The sequence below is a fragment of the Hyaena hyaena genome, unplaced genomic scaffold (genome assembly GCF_003009895.1).
Source record: "Hyaena hyaena isolate Hyena2069 unplaced genomic scaffold, ASM300989v1 scaffold_97, whole genome shotgun sequence".
NCBI classification, from domain to species: Eukaryota; Metazoa; Chordata; class Mammalia; order Carnivora; family Hyaenidae; genus Hyaena; species Hyaena hyaena.
This window is the reverse complement of record NW_024080728.1, coordinates 3,722,380-3,744,657: the sequence shown is the minus strand read 5'-3', so window position 1 is coordinate 3,744,657 and position 22,278 is coordinate 3,722,380. Positions and strand designations below refer to the sequence as shown.

The window sequence follows — 22,278 nt, the reverse complement described above, 5'->3', positions numbered from 1 at the left end:
ATCAGGGATTTAAAGCCATACTAGCTGAATTCTGAAGTGAGTTCCATGTTGTCTTACCAGGACAAAAAGCTTTCCCAACTAAGGATAGAGCCCTGACCTTGGTAGTGGGAAGAGTGACTCCCATATTCCTTAGACTACATGGGTCTCTTTCTCTCTCTCTTTTTAAGTTTAACCTTTATTTTTGAGAGACAGAGAGACAGCATGAGCAGAGGAGAGACAGAGAGAGAGAGAGGGAGACACAGAATCCAAAGCCGACTCCAGGCTCTGAGCTGTCAGCACAGAGCCTAACACAGGGCTCAAACTCATAGACTGTAAAATCATGACCTGAGCCAAAGCCGGATGCTTAACTGACTGAGCCACACAGGCACCCCTACATGGGTCTCTTGATTCTAAGCACAAGCAAGGCCTTACCTCGGTTCCCATAAGCTCCCCAATGCCCATGTGGCACAGGAACAGCCATGGCCTCTGCCCACAGCATTACTGAAGACTAGTCCAGCTGACTCTGGACGTTCTATACGAACATCCCTCACAGGCTTCTACCGGAGATACAGTGAACGCAGTCACAGAAAAGGCCAGCAGTACAGAAGCTGAGGAGGCAAAGGATCACACTTCCTTACTACAGTCCTCCCTCCAGAAGTTTGTGTTTCTTCAGTTCTAGTGTTTCCATCAATCTAGAAAAGAATTGTGCCTTCTGGGTCAGGGGAGTGGTACAGAAGGGTACAGTAGCTGGCGCATCCTCCACAGGAATTGTCTGTGATCATTGGTATTTGAAGTCCTAGCATCTGGTTTGCTGCGTGGTGCTGAAACAGCCACTTTCTATGCAGAAAGCTCCGGAGTTGGTGCTTAGCTGCAGACCGATGTTATGCTCTGTGAGTGATATCCCAACCACAGGAAGAAATCTGTGCCTTCCATTATGACCAGCTGGATATCCTTTTTCAAGAAAAGCATGGCGTTTCCACCAAGTCACTCAGATCACAAAGAGACCTTGATATATGCTCCGAACACACCCGTATGTGATGTTGCAAAGTACCTCTCTGCAGGCTGATTATTGAGGCAGCAGAATGGGAACAAGAGAGCTCTGCTGACAGACAGACATCATTATTCTCTGTCATAGCAGATATTGCTGCCTGCAGTGCTGCTCCTTGATGTCTGCATGGAAAAATTATGGAGAGAGATCTGGGCTGTAGAGTCAGGGCAGAGGCTGAGATTTGTGCTCAGAGTTATGAGTGGGTGCAGTGTTGTTCAGGCACCCATGAAACCCTATGACCTACCTTGAAATTATACCCGTTGATGGGAAGTTTTGCAAGTGACACACTCTTTGAACAGTATACAATTTTAGGCACAAACCAAGACTTAGGGATTAGTAGATGCTCAATAAATGTCAGTGACTGATTGATCTAAAGTTTCTGCTGTTTCAGTGTAATTGATGTCAACACAGAAAGGGAAACATGTGAAGGTCAAATCCTAAAGATCTGACAAAACAATAACCTTTCATGTTGACCTTCTAGACTTTGTAAAACAGAATTTATAGTGTGTTTTGTTTAAAACTCATTGACTGTTTTCATTAGAAATGTTGTTCATGCTCAGTATGTGATATTTTGAAAGTATAAGAAATATATAAAGAAAAACATTTAAGTGAACCACATTTTCAACACCCAGAGATAAGCATGATTAATATTTTGGTAGATTTCCAGGGTGCCTGGGTGGCTCAGTCAGGTAAGCCTCCGACCTCAGCTCAGGTCACTATCTCACAGTTTGGGTTCGAGCCCTGCATTGGGCTCTTTTCAGAGCCCAGAGCCTACTTCAGATTCTGTGTCTCCCTCTCTTCCCCTCCCCTGCTCATGCTCTGTCTCTCTCAAAAATGGATAAACATTAAAAATTTTTTTAAATATTTTGGTATATTTCCTCCCAGATGAATAGATAAATATGGAATCATCCAGCTTTATATCTTGGAGAATTTTTTTCCTTTTATCTTTATGGTAACTATTTTTATTTTTTGAGAGAGAGAGTGAGTGAGCATGAGCAGGGTAGAAGGATATATATATATATATATAGAGAGAGAGAGAGAGAGAGAGAGAGAGAATCCCAAGCAGGCTCCATGCCCATTGAGGAGCCCAATGTGGGGCTTGATCTCATGACTGTGGAATCATGACCTGAGTTGAAATCAAGATTCAGACCCTAAACTAAATGAGCCACAAAAGGCACCTCTGCAGTCAGTATTTTATCCAGAGCATTTAATCATGTCATATTAATGGGTATCAGGATTTGCAAAGCCTTCATAGGATTTCATGAGACTCTAACATAGATATTCCAGAATCCATTTAACCATTATCTATATTTTGTGGGGCATTTATTTCACTTAAAATTGTTGTTGTTGTTGTAACAACAATTAACCCTGTGATAAACATAATTGTACATACTCTTTGAACAAGAAGCAATTTATTATCTTGAGGCAAGCTTTCTGAGTTTTTAACAAATATGAACATTTTTTAAAGCTCTTGATGCCTTTACTACTTCCTGATTATCTCCTATTAATTTGTGCTAACATCACTGTTATGTAAATGCCATCCCATGCACTCCTATGGGCACTGACTATCATTTTCTCTAGGAGGCCTTTTAATTGTGTTGATGATAGTATTAAAGTATATAAACTTCTAATTTGTATATAATTATGTAAATGAATATTTTCTTTTGTTAATTATTCTATAGATTTTTGTTTTGCTTTGCTTTATTTTGTTTTTTTTTGTATATTCTATAGTTATTATGCTTAATAGGTGCTTGCCAAACAAGAGAATGCTCGGGTATCCTGAGATCAGTTAAATATTCACTATAATTTCATCAGGTTGTGTTTGGCTGTGTTTTGTTCTGTTTTGTTCTGTTTTGTTTTTGCCTTTAACTACTTTATGAACATTTGCTTCCTTTCTTTTGCCTAGTTTCATTGAGATATAATCGACTTACAATGCTATGTACATTTAGGGTATACAGTGTAATGATCCAGTGTATGTATTACCTTGAGAAATGATTCCCACATTAGGTTAGTTGATAAACCCATTATCTCACGTAGATACATTTGCATGTGAGAGCTTTTAAAAAAAATTTTTAAAGTTTATTCATTTTTGAGAGACAAAGAGAACATGAGTGGGGGAGGGATGGAGAGAGAGAGAGGGAGACACAGAACCCAAAGCAGGCTCCAGGCTCTGAGCTGCCAGCACAGAGCCCAGTGTGGTGAACTCACTGACCATGAGATCATGACTTGAGCCAAAGTTGGACACTTAACTGACTAAGCCACCCAGGCACCCCTAAAATCTACTCTCTTAGCAACTTTTAAGTATGTAGTACAGTATTGTTAACTGTAGTCACCCTACTGTACATTACACCCCTAAAACTAACTTATTTTCTAGTGGAAGTTTTTATCCTTTGACCACCATCCCCCTGGCATGTCCAGCCCCTGGCAACCACCAATCTGTTCTCTGTTTCTGTGAGATCAGTTGTTTTATGTATATATGTATGTATGTATATATGTATATATTTATTTATTTATTTAGGTTCCACATATAAATGAGATTACACTATATTTGTATTTCTCTTTTGAACTTATTTCACTTAACATAATGCTCTCAGGATTCATCCATGTTGTTGCAAATAGCAGGATTTCATTCTTTTAATGGCTGGATATTATTCCATTATATATATACATATATATACACATATATATCTCATTTTCCTATATATTCCATTATATATATATATAATCATTTTCTTTATCCACTCATCTGCCAGTGAACACTTAGGTTTTCTCCCATGTCTTGGCTACTGTAAAAAGTTCTGCAGTGACATGGGAGTGCAGATGTATCTTTAAGATAGTGATTTTGCATCCTTCAGGTATATACCAAGAGGAGAATTGTAGGATCCTATGGTAGTTCTATTGGTAAGTTTTTGGAGAACAATCATACTGTTTTCCATAGTGGCTGTACCAATTTGCATTCCCACCAACAGTGTACAGTGGGTTCCTTTTCTTCTCATCCACGTCAACACATATCATTTCTTGACTTTCTGACAGCATTAATTCTAGCAGGTGTCAGGTGATATCTCAATGTGGTCTTCATTTGCATTTCCCTGATGTTTAGTGATGCTGAATACCTTTTCATGTATCTGGTGGTCATTTGAATATCTTCTTTGGTAAAATGTCTATTCAGTTACTTTGCCCATTTTGTATAGGGTTTTTTTTTGTGTGGTTTATTTTTGCTATAGAGTTATATGAGTTCATTATTTCATTTTTTAGGAATGTAATATAAATATATTTTCACAGTAAGAATATATAAAATAAATAAAATTATGGGAAAAAATTAAAGTCAATCAGAATTCTATCACCAATCATTAATTACCAAGTAAAATTTGGGAATACTAAGTACAATTATTTTTACATAAATAAGCCTATAGCAGTTGAGGTCTACATTTTCCACATGAATTTTGGATCATGGTTTTTTTTAGATCCTGCTTTTTTGCATATTTTACTATTATATCATATAATTGTTACTGTGCCATTAAATATTCTCTGAAAACATAATATTACTATCTGTACAATATATGTAGTGTACATGTATCATGATTTCTTTAATCATTACCATATTGTTGAAGAATTTTTTCCAGGTAGACAGTTACCCCTAAATCATTTGTTAAATAAACATTTCTTCCCTTTGGTATATGATGTTTCCCTATCATATTAAACAACAGATCAGGAAACTTTTTGTTTCCTTATCATATTAAACAACAGATCAGCAAACTTTTTTTGTAAAATATTCACCAGATGGGATGAATATTTTAGGCTTTTTAGAGCTATTACATACACTGTTGAAAGTACTAAACTTCTGTCATTACAGCACAAAAGCCCATTTGTAAACCAATGGGCACGTCTGAGTCCCAATAAAACTTTATTTAGAAAAACAGGTGGCAGGTTGGATTTGGCCCACAGATTTGCCAACCTCTGTATTAAGACTATTAACTACTGGGCTGTTGTTCTTACTAATCCATTCTGGCTGACTGATCATCTTATTTTTAATATTGTCTACAGTATTAGTTATGAAACATTTACTATTTATTATAATACCTGGGAAGACAATTTCATAAACTGTTTCCAGAGGAAATTGAGCATATTTGTATCAAGTTTTTAAAAAGTCCAATGGAATATATGATTAGGCATATATCAAACTTAGAAATTTTACTAGACGGTCGCCTGGGTGGCTCATATGGTTAAGTGTCTGACTCTTGATCTCAGCTTAAGTCATGATCTCACAGTTCCTGAGATTGAGCCTGGCCTCAGGCTCTGCACTGAGAGTGTGGAGTCTGCTTGGGATTCTCTCCCTCTCTCTCTCTCTCTCTCTGTCTCCCTCTCTCTTTGCATCCCTGCCAAAATAAATAAATAAACTTTAAAATAATTTACTAGAAAAAAAATATGACATTATAACATCCGATTTACATGTTAAGGAATGTGGTATTTTTCTCTGGTCTTCTCTTTTTCCTAATAATCTTCTCTATTGGTAGATGATCATTACTTTGCTTTCTTTTGAACAGTAGCTGTTCTTCTTAATCATGAACGGTAACTGTGATATTAAAGAGAGCTTCCGGAATAGGAGTGTTAATTCTCAAACATATATAATACTATATTCCCTTTCTCATTTCTAAATTTATTTTTTAGTTATATTTGTCATAGACTTGCTTATTTTATTTTTTCAAAGAATTATTTCTTGTATTTACCAATTTAATAAATACCCTCTTGCAATTTCTTTAATTGATGCTTTTTCATTTCATCCTTCTGCTTTTCTAAGATAGAAAAGAACAATAAAAGACAATTCTTTTAATGCTTAGCATTATTTATTGTCGTTCTTTTGTATTTAATAATAAAATCATTTAAGGCTCTGAATTTGTTTCTGCAGGTTTGGCTTTAATCTATGACATTTTTACATACCATTTTCAAATAGTTAATTTTTAAATACTCTATATTCTAAGTTTGATTTCCATCTTGACCTACAGTTAGGTTTTAGAATACTTTTCTTTTAAACTTGGAGATGCTGGAATATTCACTTTTATTTCTACTATTCACTTAACTTCTTAAATGTAGGCTTTATAGCTTATACTTTATTGTATGTATTGAGGTTTTATACTTTGAGCCATGAATCTTTTTTCTTTCTTTTTTTTTTTTTGCAATTATTGTTTGGAAGTTATCTAAAAATGTCGCAAAGCTTAGCACAAATCTAATTTTGTTATATCCTTAATTTTCTTATATTTTGGTTTGTTGAAGCTCTAGAAGCTAGAAACAATGATATTTTACACATCACCCTCAGTCCACATTTATGTTACTCTAAGTACTAATTGGTTTTTCTTTCTCTATTTCAGTTATATTATTTTGTCCATAAATAGGTTATATCTTTATTGTAAATTTTAGCTCTCAATATAAAGTTAACTTGCTTAATGTAACGTTTAACATTTCACTCCTGAAATGTAGTTTTCTATGGCAGTTTTATTTTTTTTTTACTGTTTCTTTCTGAAGATATCAGAGTTTAATTTTCATTTTGGCTCTTGAACAAGTCTTGAGAAATCTTTGTGATTTAATCAAATCACTTAGTTCGCATCTGTTTAGTTATTAACATATAATGCTATAATTTTACATTATGCTTTATACATGCCTCTGTAATTGTGCCTTTCATTATCCACCTTTGGGTATATGGACTGTATTTTTATATGCTGATTTACTCTAGTGGTATGCAAACTATGTATATTCTATTTTTGATTCTAGTTAGTGGTTACCAGACATTCTATAAATATGTTTGAAAGTATATTTTCTAAGCATTATCATCTAGAAAATTTTAACTCTTTATTCTTCCTTCTATAAGGTCAAGGAATTCACATGCCTTTATATTCACCCTCCTCTCTCCTACCTCATTTTTCTGACTTTTAAAAATAAATGAATGTTACTGTATTAACAGATAACTTTATGTCATTTTTTTCTTTCAAGGATTACTTTTGACATGTGCATTTAGTTTAGTAATAAAAGACACAACCATTTATTAAATCCCATGTTTCAATACGTTTCACAAGTTTTTTAAAAATAATTTTACGAATTTTTTAATTTCTAAAAGTTTAAAATTATCTTAAAGGATGCAAATTTTGTTTCTGAGTATTTTTTAATGAAGCAAACCAATAAATGCTAGGTACTCAGAGATTCAAAAATATTTCTTCTTTTTCAAAAATATTTTTATTGCCTTCACAAATGATTGATGATTCAGCTGGATGTAGAATTCTTGGAATAAATGTGTCTTTTGAAAACTCAATTGGCATTGTTCTTACGTTTTCTAGAGAAGTCTCTGGCTAACCTGATCTTGTACTTTTTTTTTGTACAGCATTGTGTTAGGTCACCTGTTTTCATCATTTAATACTTATATTTTTAAGTGGTTACTTAGTTTGAGAGAGAAAGTGAGCAAGAGCTGGAAAGGGGCAGAGAGAGAAGGAGAGAGAGAATCCCAAGCAGGTTCCACACTCAGTGCAGGGCCTGATATGGGGTTTGATCCCATGACCCTGGGATCATGACGTGAACCAAAATCAAAAGTCAGATGCTTAACCAATTGAGCCACCCAGACACCCCTCTTCATTTCATATTTTAAATTTAAATATTCACCTGGTACAGATTTAAGTGTTAACTACATTTACTTGGTGAGCCATTTCAATCCACATCCTCAGTTCACTTTTCAGCTCAAGACAGAATGCTTTCATTTGTTTCCTTGTTTGCTTACTCATTTTTACCTGCTTGAATTTTGTTTACAACATTAACTTGTGAACACTTGCTATTTATCAATTTGACCTCTGTTGCCTTTTCTTAATATCTACCAGCATTCTCATAAAGATGGAAGGAAGGAAGGAGGGAAGGAAGGAAGGAAGGAAAGAAATTTCTACATATTTCTCTATGTAGTTTTGGCCAACTTCATAGTTTTACTTCCACATCACTGATTTTAGTGTATGTGATTTTTAGTTCTACAACATACTGTATGTTTTTGTTTTTGTTTGGTAAGAACACTTCACATGAGATCTACCCACTTAAATTTTTCAGTGTATCATATAATATCATTAATAACTGCTTCTTAATGGATAAAAACCTGGCCATTACAAGTTTAGTTTACCTTTTAACTATTTCTTTTGTTTTAGCACCTTTATTGGGATATAATTAATAATCATGCAGTTCTCCCATTTAAAGCGTATAATTCCGTTATTCTTAGTATAATCACAATTATATACAATAATCACCACAGTCAATTTTAGAATATTTTCATTGCCTCAAAAAAAAAAAAAATGAAAAAAATCTCTATACCCTTTGCAACCCCCAGTGAATCTCTGTATCCCTCCCTCCACGCCAAGCAACCCTTACTCTATAACCTATATTTATAGATTTGTCTCTTCTGCATATTTCATATAAATGGAATCATCTAGTATGTAGTCTTTTGTGACTTTCTTTTACTTAACATAATGTTTTCAAGGTTCATCCATTTTGGAGCATGTATTATTACTTCATACTTTTTAATGGTATGAATAATATTCATATAGCTGAATGATATTCATGCATGGATAGCACAGATTTTATTTATGCATCTATTAGATGATAAACATTTAGATTATTTCCATCTTGGGGCTGTTATGAATAATGCTGCTATAAACATCTGTATATAGTTTTCATATGGACATATTTTTTTAAATATTTTTATTTATTTCTAGGAGAGAGAGAGAGACAGCGTGAGTAGGGGAGGGTCAGAGAGAGAGGGAGACACAGACTCTGAAACAGTCTCCAGGCTCTGAGCTGGCAGTCAGCACAGAGCCCGATGCGGGGCTCGAACCCACGAATCGCGAGATCATGACCTAAGCGAAAGTCGGACGCTTAACCAACTAAGCCACCCAGGCGCCCCAGAAGTATTTTATTTTTTAAATGTTTTTTATTTATTTCTGAGAGAGAGAGAGAGAGAGAGAGAGAGACAGTGTGAGCAGGGGATGGTCAGAGAGAGAGGGAGATACAGAATCTGAAGCAGGCTCCAGGCTCTGAGCTGTCAGCACACAGCCTGACACAGGGCTCGAACCCACTAACCGTGAGATCATGACCTGAGCCGAAGTCGGACGCTTAACCGACTAAGCCACCCAGGGACCCCCATATGGACATATTTTTTAAAGTTTTCTTGGGTATATACACAGAAGTAGAATTGCTGAGTTACATAACTGTTTAACCATATGAGAAACTGCAAAACTGTTTCTCAAAGTGGCAGTATCATTTTATATTCCCACCAGTAGTGGTTTGGGGTTCCAATTTCTCCACATCCTCAGCCTTTTTGATCATAGCCATCCTAGTGGGTGTAAAGAGATATCTCATTGTGGTTTAGATTTGCATTTCCCTGATGACTAGTGATGTTTTTTCACTTATTTTTTTGGTCATTTGTATATCCGTTTTTGAGAAATGTTTATTTCTTTCATCCTTTTTTAAAAATTGGGTTGTCTTTATATTGTTGGGTTGTAAGACTATATATATATATATATTCTGGATACTAGATCTTATCAGATATATGATTTGCAAATAATATTTTCTCTCATTCTATAGGTTTCATAGGTTTCTTTCACTTTCTGGATGATGCACAAAAAATTTTTAATTTTGATGAAATTCGATTTATTTATTATTTTTTGTTGCCTATACCTTGAGTATCATATCTAAGCACACATTTTCAAATCAAAAGTCATGACAGTTAAGTCTATGTTTTCTTCTAAGTGTTTCGTAGTTTTAGCTCTTACATTTAAGTCTTTGATACATTTTGAATTAATCTTTGCATATGGCGTGAGGTAGGGGTCCAACTTTATTCTTCTTAATGTGTAAGCTCAGGTGTTGTAGCATCATTTATTTAAGAGACTATGTTCTTTCTCTATGGAATAGTCCTGGCATCTTTGTTGAAATGATTGACCAAAAGCATATGAATTTCTTTCTGGACATTCTTTAATCCCATGTCTGTCCTTATGTCAATACTGCACTGACTTTCTTTAAAAAAAATTTTTTTTAATGTTTATTTTTGAGACATGAGACAGAGCATGAGCGGGGAAGGGCAGAGAGAGAAGGAAACACGGAATCTGAAGCAGGCTCCAGGCTCTGAGCTGTCAGTATAGAGCCAGACGCAGGGCTCAAGCTCATGAACCATGAGATCGTGACCTGAGCTGAAGTCGTCTGCCTAACTGACTGAGCCACCCAGGCTCATTTTTTTTTTTAAATCTTTTTAATGTCTTTATTTTGTTTTGAGAGACAGAGACAGAGAGCAAGCAGGGGAGGGGCAGAAAGAGAGGGAGACACAGAATCTGAAGCAGGCTCCAGGCTCTGAGCTGTCAGCACAGAGCCCAACGCCGGGCTCGAACCCACAGACCATGAGATCATGACCAGAGCTGAAGTCGGACGCTTAATCGACTGAGCCACCCTTGCACCCCAATCAGTCTTGATTATAGTAAGATTCTAGTATATTTTGAAATCAGGAAGTATGAGTCCTCTAACTTTTTCTTTTTTGAGATTGTTTGATCATTTCGAGTGCTTGCAATTTCATATAATCTTTGAATCAGCTTTTCCACGTCTATAAAAATGGTTTTGAGGATTTTGACAAAGATGTAATGAATCTGTAGATTGGAGGAAGACTACTGTCATAATAATATTAATATTTCCAACCCATAAACATGGGATACTTTTATACTTATTTAGATTTTCTTTAATTTCCTTCAACAATATTTTGTAGTATTCATTGTATTTGTCTTGCATCTCCTTGGTTAAATTTATTCCTAAGTGTTTATTCTTTATGATGCTAATATAAATGAAATTTCTTAATTTTATTCTTGTATTGTTCATTGCAAGCATTAGATATACAAATTATTGTTTGTATATTGATTTTGTACTTGGAAACCTGCTGAACACACTTATTACATATGATTGAATTTTAATAGATACCTTAGAATTTTCTATACATAACATCATGTTCTCTGTAAACAGAGGTATTTTGGAGATGGATACCTTATCTTCTTCTAGCCTTGGCTAGAGCCCCCACTGCTGTGTTGAATAGAAGTGGTGAGAGTTGACTTCCTTGTCTTGTTCTTGATTTTATGGGGAAAACATCCAGTTTTTCACTAATAAGTCTGCTGTTAACTTTGGGTTTTTAATACATGCCCTTTATCAAGTTGAAGAAATTCCCTTCTATTCCTAGTTTGCTGTGTGTGTTTATCATGAAAGGGTATTGGATTCTTTTAATTATCTCTAATTATATCCATTTTAATTTAAATATCTTACATAAAAAAGTAATTGGGTAAGTAGTGTGAAGTCAGCTTTCTTATAATCTGACCTTTTACTTCTTATAGAAGCCATATTTTTTTAAAAAATTTATTTTGATTCCAAAACAGATGCTTTGATCTTCTTCTATTACTTCTCCCAGTAATGATTTAATCAGTCAAAATGATGCTTTTTCTTTATATCTCAAATATTATGGTTCCCTTTTAAAAAATATATATGCTGGCTCTTTTTATTTCTCTTTACCTTTGAGCAAAGAGAGCTCTGTTTTTCAGTATATGAGGTCTTGACTCTTCTGCCACCCACCCCACCAGCTGTTAAGTTCCTCCTCTTGGTCTTGATCTAAAAGGGTAATTATAGTTCAGAGGCCCTTGTAAAAGTTTTATGTCGAGCACTCACTCACTTAATGTGCCATTTTAAAGAGGAGTCTCTTGCTTCTCATGATGGGTTATATGAGTGTAAGGATGTGGATTTACCTCTGAAAACTTAGGAAATGGTTGTGGATTTGCCCCAAGGCAACCTCCACTAGAACACACCTCTGGTGGCTCTTCTCATTGCTGCTGTCCCATCCCAGGATTCAGCACCCTGGTGACCTTTGCTGTGCCACTACTGAGTCCAAATAGGGTCTTAGAATGGGAGGAGATTAAGAATTGCAGATTCAGGGATGGTATAATGGCCTTGGTTTGCCCACCTCTCACCTCAAGCATAAATGATTTTTAAAATGGGAAAGTTGAGGATGAACTGACTGTTCCTCTCACCAGCAAAAGCTGCAAGTCTCTGATATCAGGCTGGGAGAGTTTATCAGGGCTTCCTCTGTACCAAGTGCTTTTCTATGTGCCTCACATGTATTAGTTATATTATCCTCATAACCACTGTATTATTACATTTCATAGATCACGGAACTGGAGAACAAAAATACAAACAACTTTCCAGGTTCACACAGCTACTAAGTGGTAAAGCCAGCATTAAACCCACCACCTGGCTCTTATCCCTTGGCCACACCAACAACATTCCCTCCTGTACCTGTCCTGCTTCTGTGTCCTCTGGGCACACCTGAGCTTTAGTAGAGGATACATTCCTTCTCTTCAGGGTCTAGTTCCTTCTGAATAACATTCCTAGTTTCCTTTGCTGTTGGAATTTCCTATCACTTGGGTGTTTTGCGAGTATTTCAGTAAGGAAAGTGAATCTTGCCCCATGAACAACTATTATCTGAACTCAGAAGTCCTTATGGAATTCTTTGCATATGAGCTTGACCCTAACGTCTGTGCTTATTTTATGGATGAGAAAATCAAAGCCTAGAGTGGTTAGTCCACCTCCCCCAAGCCATAGAACAAGTGATGGCCAAGCAGGATGAGGACTCGTCCTTCCCTGGCTTGTTCCCCACTGTGTTTTGCCAGGTAAACTGAGAAGCCACTGACATGAAATTTAACTGCCTTTCCTAATCCACTTCCAAAGGTCCACATGCCCTCAAAAGCCACAGGCAAACTTTGCTTTGATTTAATTTTAGCCTGCTTGATTTCTTCTTACCCTGGAAAATGGAATACAGACCCTTACTTGAGAATTTTCTCAAATTAGGCTGAGTGACACATGTCTTTTTGACAATGCATCCTGCTCTTTGCAATTTTATCTGGTGTATTTAATTGATAGAGACTTCTGGGTTAGATTACTATCAAAGCATGTAGTAAATTGTTGAGCGTGTGGCCTTAATGATGCCCTTGGCATCTCCTTCCAACACAGAAAGACGTTTTGCCATGCTGGGGAAGGCGGCTCCCTGGCATAGGGTGACAGGACCTCAGAGGAGTCCTCCTCGGGTTAGCAGCCTGTGCAAGCTGCATATGTGAAGTCCCTTAGTAATGTGGCACATGAGGAAGGGAAGCAGTATTCGCATCCCTACTGACACCAATTATGGTAAACACCAACCATTTAGACTTCAGCCCTTTAATAAAAGTTCCCTGAATTGGTTTTTGAAAGTCAAGCTCTCATGGCAGAACCAAGTAGGAGAGAAAAGAATGGAATAATTGGAGGCTGCTGTCTTTTCACTTCCCACATAAAATTATTTGAAGAGACAGGCCAGAACTTTAAACAGGAGACACTAAGGAAAGTTGTAATTTGGATGTCTGTTGTCGTGACTCTAGGGTGTTTGCTTAAAGGACTTTTTTTCTACCCACCCCCCCCCCCAAACTCTCTCCCCAGACATACTTCAATGATAATATCCTTACGCTGATCCGGACCCTGGTGACTGGAGGAGCCACACCAGAGCTCGAGGCTCTGATTGCCGAGGAGAATGCACTTCGAGGGGGCTATAGCACCCCTCAGACGCTGGCCAACAGGGACCGTTGCCGTGTGGCCCAGTTAGCGCTGCTCGATGGGCCCTTTGCAGACTTGGGGGTGAGTTCATGGCGCAGAGGTCACCTGAGCTCACTGACCAGGAATAGTTTGGCCAGACTGAACTGGGTGCCAGACTGAGGAGCCAGACACCTCTCTGTTCTGTCTTCTGTGGTAACTAACTAGAGGTGATGTTTATGGTCTGCTGTGCTTTACATGCAGTCATTCATCTTTATTCCCACAGCAATCCTTTGACACAGATTCTACTGTCAGACATTCTAAGGAAACTGACGACTATCAGGAATTTGCTCCAGGAACCCTGGCTTCAGAGCCTGGGGGCTTTATTCACTCCTCTCTAGGTATCTTCTACCACAAACCAGGAGGCATCAGGCGATTCCAGCATGTGGCCAGGGCTGGGACCCCTTTCCACAGTGTCTTAGCATACTTCAGGCCTACTTTACTCCCAAGGCACATTAATAGCCCATGAGGAGGTTTTCAAAACCACTGATGGTCATGCCCAATTCCTAGGATTCTGAATTTTTTGTATCTGCCTATGAGTGAGGCATTGGAGGTTTTTAAACACCACCAGTAACTATGTGCACCTAGAGCTGCTGGCCAAACAAATAGCGTCTCATGTGGATCCTTTAATGTCTCTAATTCCAGAACTAGGTCTTTGCATCTCTGAGGCTGGACCCAGTCAGTTTCCCCCATACCCTTCCTGCTGCGGAGGGGATGACCGCTTTCCCCCTTTGGGCTCTACACAGCAGCTGGGTTCTCACACCTCGACAGAAGTATGTAGTCTTGACTCTTATTCGCAGCCCTGCTTTGCATCCATGGATAGGTTCAAGGGGTGGAGCCCCAAGTCTTGGGAACCAATACATTTGTTGAGCAAACAATAGTGTCACCCAAGGAAAGGATCACTTCCTCTATTTCTTTTGAAACCCTGATGCTGACTTGCACCATATTTTAGTATGGTCATGGGCAAGGGCCTATGTCAGACTGGGCTTTTTGAAAAGGCAGCTTCCATAACTAGTGGCCCGTTTCATCTATCATCGACTTACAGATACACTTGAAAAGGATAAAGACGTTAAATGATGGTAAGATATGGCCCCATTTGTGTTTTGTAATATGATGCCAAAGTGGAAATTCCAACAACAGGAAGGACAAAGGCAGCCACTTTATTCTCAGTGACGTCATTCTTCAGTGTACTTCCTGTACTCACGCCCACCTGAAGCTACCTGGCTGTGTGAAGCCAGCATTTCCAAGAGAGTGGCTTTGCTTTCATGTTCCATGTAGCGCCCAGACCCTCTGGGAGGTGGCTGTGAACTGATTAGGACTGTGAATCCCACTTAATCAGCCTGCAGCTCTCCACCTCCTGGGGAAACACATTCTCTTCCACCCGTACCATCTCTGAGGTCTGTAAATTGTGCTTTTCACACAGTCCTTTCCCCGAAAGAGTCTGTCACCGTAGTACCTGGTGGGGTCTTTTCTCCTTGCAGTGATTTTAATTATCACTCGAGCAGTTTTGACAACACGGTCAGATCACAGTGATTACAGCTGAGCTGGGGCTAAACATAATCACCATTTTGCCCAGCGAGTTTCTTCTCTGCCAAACAGGCATCTGAGACCCTCGAGCCTTACAGAATCACTTAAAATGAGGGAGAGGCACATTCTCTCTAGGGATCTCATTGCTACAGATGGAAAACTGGAGAGAACTGGAGGAGAACCCCATCATTATCTGATCCCCCCAAATTACCAGTATTGGATGTAGGCTGTTAATCACATTGACTTCTGTCCCTTGGGACAGACCCATCAACTCAGGAGACACCAACACAAGCTTTCATGAAAAGGCTCTGTTCCCCCTGGACCTCTACTTCCAAGCAAATGAAAATGTTTCTCTCTGTTCTTTTCTCGTCTCCCAGGATGGTGGTTGTTATGGTGATCTGTTCTGCAAAGCTCTGAAAACGTATAATATGCTTTGTTTTGGAATTTACCGGCTGAGAGATGCTCACCTCAGCACCCCCAGTCAATGCACGAAGAGGTGAGTGTATTTCCACTCTGCTCTCCCACCCTGACTGCAGAGACAGAAATGCCCTTTCTTGTCCCCCACTATGAAGGCGAATGTCCAAGTCCCTGCTCTCAATATGTGAATGACTCTGCCCACAACACTGAGTTTGGGGGCTATGGGAGGCTTTTTTCTTTAATTACTCACAGCAGATGTAAAGACATTATGGGAAGAATTCAAGTTTTATAGAATAGTTCCTAGGAGCATCTCCTCCAAACTCTAGCTACTGGGATTATTCTGCTGGTACCTAATATAGAGATATTTCATATTGCTAGTATTTAAGGTTGATATTTCCTTTGCCATATCTTAGATGCCTCTGTTTCTACTTAATATCTTTTAATTGACTCACTTTTTAAACTTTATATATTTATTTCAAGAAATTTGTGTATTATCACCTTAAGCAGAAAAATGTAATAGTTTGTGTGTGCTAGTAAGTTTTTAATTGCATTAAAATAAATTCATAGCAGCCCCAAATTAAAAGCATATCACAGAACTACCAAAATCTGTGCATGTGCATAATACATCTCAAGAAACAGTGCTACAGATATTAGCATTTCTCACCATTGTTTGCACATTAGAATCACCAGGGGTGCTTTTATAAAATATTCTGATTTCCCTGATTTCTCTGGTCTGGGTTAAAAGTATAGATAATTTCTTAGTGCCCAGTGATTACAGTTTATAGCCAGAGTTGAGACTAATTACTGTAGACCATGAGTTCTCAAAGTTTAGTGAACATAAGAATCATCTACAAAGCTTGTTAAAACACAAATTGCTGGACCCCATTCCCCAGAATGTCTGACTTTGTAGGTCTGGAGTGAAGTTGCTTAAGAATTTATATTTTAGGGGCACTGGGGTAGCTCAGTTGGTTGAGCATCCAACTCTTGATTTCAACCCAGGTCATGATCCCAGATCAGCCCCGTGATGGGCTCCATGCCGAGGGTGGAGACTGCTTGTGATTCTCTCCATCTCTGACAGGTGTGAAGTGGTAGCTCAGTGTGGTTTTGATTTGTATTTCCCTGATGTTGAATGATGTTGAGCATCTTTTCATATGTCTGTACAAACAGAGAGGGAAGCAAACCATAAGACTCTTAACTATTGAGAACAAAGTGAAGGTTGATGGGGATGGGAGGGTGGGAAAAATGGGTGATGGGCATTGAGGAGGGCACTTGTTGGGACGAGCACTGGGTGTTGTAGGTAAGTGATGTATCATGGGAATCTATGCACATTGTACACACTGTATGTTAGCTAACTTGACAATAAATTATATAATTTTTAAAAAATAATTAAAAATATAAAATTATATTAAAAAATATTCTAGCTCCCTCTGCCCCTCCCCTTCCCCCTCTCAAAAAAATAAATAAAAGAAGTTGCATTTTATTTCTTTGTATGTTTAGTTGTTTTGAGAGAGAGAGAGAGAGAGTGCGCACACAAGCAGGGGAGGGGCAGAAAGAGAGAGGGAGAGAGAGAATTCCAAGGAGGCTCTGCACTGTCAGCACAGAGCCCAACACAGGGCCAGAACTCACAAACTAGGAGATCATGATCTGGGCCAAAATCAAGAGTTGGATGCTTAGCCCACTGAACCACCCAGGCACCCTCAAGAAAATGCATTTTAAGCGATGCCCAGGTGATGCTGATATGTCCGGCTTGAGGACCCACTTTGGGATCTCCTTCTACTATAGAGGAAGTGGTGGGGTTTTTTTAGTTGTTGTTTTGTTTTGTTTTAGTGGTGTCTGGTGTTAACCAGAGAAAGCTCGATGGGATTGAGAGCAGTTAAAGCAGGACTAGTACAGAAGCAGCGAGGGATCTTATCTTCTCTCATTTAGAAAAATCCCCACCAAAATTGATTTTTAAAAGGTGAAGAGTGAGAAAGGGCTAAGAAGATGTTAGGTCGCGGGAAAGAAAGACCCTGTAATGTGCGTCAGAACATTCTCTAGCGAAAGAGGCAGGGCAGTGAGCCTCCTGCGTGCATCTGGGCTACTCGGGATCAGAAGTGAACTCGATCTGGAAGGCAAAGGGGCACACAGACCATTGGAGGCACAGTTTGGTTTCCTAACACAGCCACTAATTCAGACTCCGTTGCCAGGGCCCGCGCCTGGCCCCCTGCGCTGAGCTAAAGAGGAAGACCTAGTTGAGCTTGGAAGAGAACGTTTAAGGTCTTGGACCAGGTAGAAGCTTTCCAGATCCTCTGCAAGACCTGCGAATGCTTTCGGTTCCGTGAGAGGTGAAACATGCACCCAGTTCTCCTCATTATGTGACTCCTTTGCTTCCCTGTCCAGGTACGTCATTACCAACCCCCCGTACGAGTTTGAGCTCGTGCCGACAGACCTGATCTTCTGCTTGATGCAGTTTGACCACAACGCGGGCCAGTCCCGGGCCAGCCTGTCCCATTCCTCCCACTCGTCCCAGTCCTCCAGCAAGAAGAGCTCCTCCGTGCACTCCATCCCATCCACCGCAAACCGACCCAACCGGCCCAAGTCCCGGGAGTCTCGAGACAAACAGAAGTACGTGCAGGAAGAGCGCCTCTGATATGTGTATCCACTGCCACCGTGTGTGAAACTGTATCTGCCACTCATTTCCCCAGTGGGTGTTTCCAACAGTAACTTTCCCCCTTTCCCCCTGTAGCCCCTCCCCTTTTTTTTACACATATCTGCATATGTATGATAGTGTGCATGTGGTTGCCATTTTTATTTCACCACCATAAAACCCTTGAGCACAACAGCAAATAAGCAGAAGGACCAAAAGTTATTTATGATTCTAGGGGGGAAATAACCCAAAGGCATGCTCCAGACATAAATAGCTCACTGCAGGAAGGAGTTCGCAGAGTAGAGGAGCGCCATTGTGATCGATGTCAGTTATGCAAAGCAAGTTTAGTTAATGTAGAAGAAAACTTTGTTCTGATTGGTCAGGATTATCAGGGTGCTTTGGGTTTTGATTCTGTTGTTGTTTTCCTTCCTTCCTTTCTTTTTTTTTTTAATACATACTCAATAATATATACATACACATTTCTTTGAAACAAGCAACCAAAAAGCAACAAAAACATATCGATTGTTTCCACTCTCTGGGCTGAAGTATTGCGAAGCATTTAAAAGGCTTTCGCCATTTGTGTAGATGATTATTAAGCACCTGCTTTTATAAGAGAACATCTTAGATTTTTTACTCACCATGGCCTTTTGTCCCAGAGCTAGCTTCCTCTGGGAGTTCTTGTGCACATTTCTACCCTTACTAAGGAGGAAAGAATAGTATCCCATTGGTGGATGTATCAAATTCTAGTCATCTAAGTGAACAGAGGTTTGATTGCATATTAAATTGTTATTCTGTCTCCTTATGCCATATGACTAGCTATTTTTTTTCTTTTACTTTTGACATTTGGGATGAAAAGCCATATGTATCATAAATATCAGATGTAAGTCATTAAAAACTGCCTTCCTGGGACTTTTACATCTTTTAAAAGGTGAATTACTTACCTTATGTACAGAATAAATAATGCTCAGGAAAGAGCGAGTATTTTTCCATGCATTCTCAGGGGACCTTTTCACTCCCCTTTGTTTGATTAGCTAGGGCCCCAGTGCCAGGCAGGAGCAGAGGCTGGGGCCAAGCTAGAGCGTGAGGAAGATAAACCCAGCAGCAGATCATGTTTTCCTAGGAGCCGACATGCTAAATAAATCAGAATGTGGGGGGATCGAGCCACAGTTGGCTCAACAGAGACAAAAGCTAGCTACCACTTCAAACTGTGGGCACAGCTGCGTGGCGTTGGCTGTCCCACAGCAGAAAGCTGGTGGGAAAATTCCTCCTCCTCATGTTCTTGAACACAGCCAATTCACTTAGCAGAGGTGAATGACAACAATAGCAAACTGCTCCTTATCGTTACGAGATGCGGAAGAAGAAGTGTGCAACAGTGAGCCAAACACATTTCGGTATAATTCTTTTGTTTTGTTTTCTTTCTTTCCTTCCTTTTTAAACAGTTAGTAAAGCATGAGATGAAAGGTAGAAAAATCCCTTTTTCAGCATACAGTCGTCAGAGGTTTATGCATGCTGTAGGCAGTGCGGTAGTTCTTATGAATCGGCAAACTCCACCATAACCAAATTCTTGTACGTGTAGACTAGCCCTGGGCTGGCGTATACCTCTTAGAAATGTCTACTTGAAACAATTCCATCGAACAGAATAGGGGCGGACGGGAGGAGAAACATGTGACAGCGGTACCAACTCTAAAAAGGTGTTTTTATGGTGAATGCTTTGAGTTTAGATTTCGAATCCCCTCTCCCCCGCCCAAGCATGATAGTTTTGGAGATTTGCTTGCTGTGTGAATTGACAAGCACTTTTACTGACAAAATGGTGAGGTCCAGTCTGCACATGTGCCCCCACACCAAAGACAGGGCAGTGCAGTATTCAGACTAGGAATGGGTGGGGGAAATTGTATACATGTGTATTAAAAAGCCCTCTGAGTGGAAGATTTTTTTTCAAATTATTTTTGTCCCCATATATATTGATTTCTATATTACGTATAACTATCTATCTTTTTATATAGAACTATATCTATATCTATATATATGTACACACATATACATGTATGTGTGTGTATATATATATATATATATATATATACACACACGTATACCCCAGTTTGGGATCATGAAGAGTTTTTCATGCATTCTTTGCAAAGGACGTTATAAAGTTGTGCCCATAGAACATTTATAACTATAAGAATGTGCCAGTTAAAGTGCTCAACAGGAAATATGACAGTTTAAAAGCATTGTAAAACTCACATAGCTTACTTCTCTCTCTAAAGTGCAACAAGGATGAATAGAATGGGCCAAGGTATGACAATTAATGGTTCTGCATGACCTAGCCGCTGCTGGGGGTTTTCTTCTATAACGTTGTCCTTGTGAAAACTTTTGTGAAATTAAAAAAAAAAGGAGTTACAAATTTTATTCTGTTATTGGTTTGTTTCTTTTTATTTATATCGTTCTGTTTGTGGTTTTCTTTAGTTTGTTTTGCTCTTTTTTTTCCCCTCCCCTTTCCCCTCCCTTTCCCTCCCACCTTCTCTTTCCTCCACTTTCTAAATTGCTCAGCGCGATGAGGCTGTGCTGCTGCTACTGCTAGATCCCTTAGAGTTTGTTTTGGTGTTCTTGGTTTTGGGGTTGGGTAATTTGGGGGGAACTTTTCTCCATCTGGCTTGCCTTTAAATCTGCACGTGGCCTCCCTGCCCACCTTGGTACCTTGCTCCAAGTCCAAAAGCATTTTCCCATCAAGAAACCCAGCTTCCTTCACTTCCCCCCATTACCACTACCCCAACCCAGCCGCCCCCCCCCCCCATCAGTCTGTCCACATCTCTGTGTTTATCTTGGCAAGGCCTACTAAATCAAAGTATGATGCCAGGTGATAAACTTTGCTGGAAAACATTTGCAGCTATTCCATTTGGCAAACCTGCTTCTTGGTTAATGTTTTATCCCTCCTTTTAATTTAGACCAGGAAGTTTATTAATGACAAAAGCATTGGTCTCCTTTAGGTTTGATCAGGATGACCCCAAGTTAAAACTGTTCAGTTATGTGTATCAACTCGTAGCCCACACCCAGTTATCTGGGGTTTCACGACTCAGTCTCTGTATTTTCCAGGTCTTTCCTGTCACCTGCCTTTCAGGCATTTGTTAAATCGCAGCCAGAGATTGGGTAGATAGAGAGAAGTAGATCCAAAATGTGTGTTATGCACAATCTGTTAGCAGCTCTGATGAGATGATGTTGTGACAGGAATAGAATGGGAGCAGACCGTGACATGAGATGAAACTTTGGAATTTTCCTTGGACTTAGGGCACACACTTGAGAGTTAACTATAGTGTTTGGCCAATGATATATTCAATGATGAAAAGGTATCATTGTGACCTCTCGTCTGTTAGCTAAAACTACTGTATTATACTTTCTTCAACAGAACACAGAATCTCCTCCATTGTTTTCCATGTGACCCCAGACTTCCCATTCCCCCTTCAGGTTCTCTTAGGAAGGAAGCACACAGGCTTCTCATATTATGTCTCTCCCCTTCCTGCTCCCCATAAAAAATACAAGAATAGGAAAGGAAAGGAAAGGAAAGGAAAGGAAGAAAGGAAAGAAAGAAAAGGAAGGAAGGAAGGAAGGAAGGAAGGAAGGAAGGAAGGAAGGAAGGAAGAGAGGAGAGAGAGAAAGAAAGAGAAGTAGATAAGGGTAGAAAGTGAAAGAATTATTTGAAGAGAAAGTATATGCATTTAAAAAGAGCAATAGCTAGAAACTCAATTATCTGTACCATTCTAGAAAAGAAGCAATTTGTGAGCCATTCAGTCCAATTTGCTTTAGGCTTTGAAGGGCTGAACCTTAAGTGAGTGGGTAGACCAGGAGGTGCAGTGAAGCCTTCTCAGCCTCAGTGTCCACCCAGTTGATCATAAAATCATCAACACCCCTAAGGACTGCTACCCATGGCCCTTCCTGAAGCCAGTTCAAATGGATAAAGAGAAAGCTGGACCCATATACATAGAGTTCTACCACAGCTGAAGAAATATCAAATTCTGTTATGAATATTAAAGATTGT

At 39.0% G+C, this 22,278-nt stretch overlaps 1 protein-coding gene across 1 annotated transcript in view; it reads left to right on the top strand.

Moving 5' to 3' along the window:
* LOC120233744 (calcium-activated potassium channel subunit alpha-1) overlaps window positions 1-19,055 on the top strand; it is a gene marked incomplete at its 5' end in the record, with an annotated part of 183,225 nt that extends 164,170 nt beyond the window's left edge. The window contains 3 exons of the mRNA XM_039235190.1: window positions 13,529-13,723; window positions 15,583-15,701; window positions 18,002-19,055. Coding sequence (XP_039091121.1) covers window positions 13,529-13,723; window positions 15,583-15,701; window positions 18,002-18,251 — 564 coding nt within the window. The remainder of the gene's footprint in view (window positions 1-13,528; window positions 13,724-15,582; window positions 15,702-18,001) is intronic.
* Between the last annotated feature and the right edge of the window lie 3,223 nt (window positions 19,056-22,278).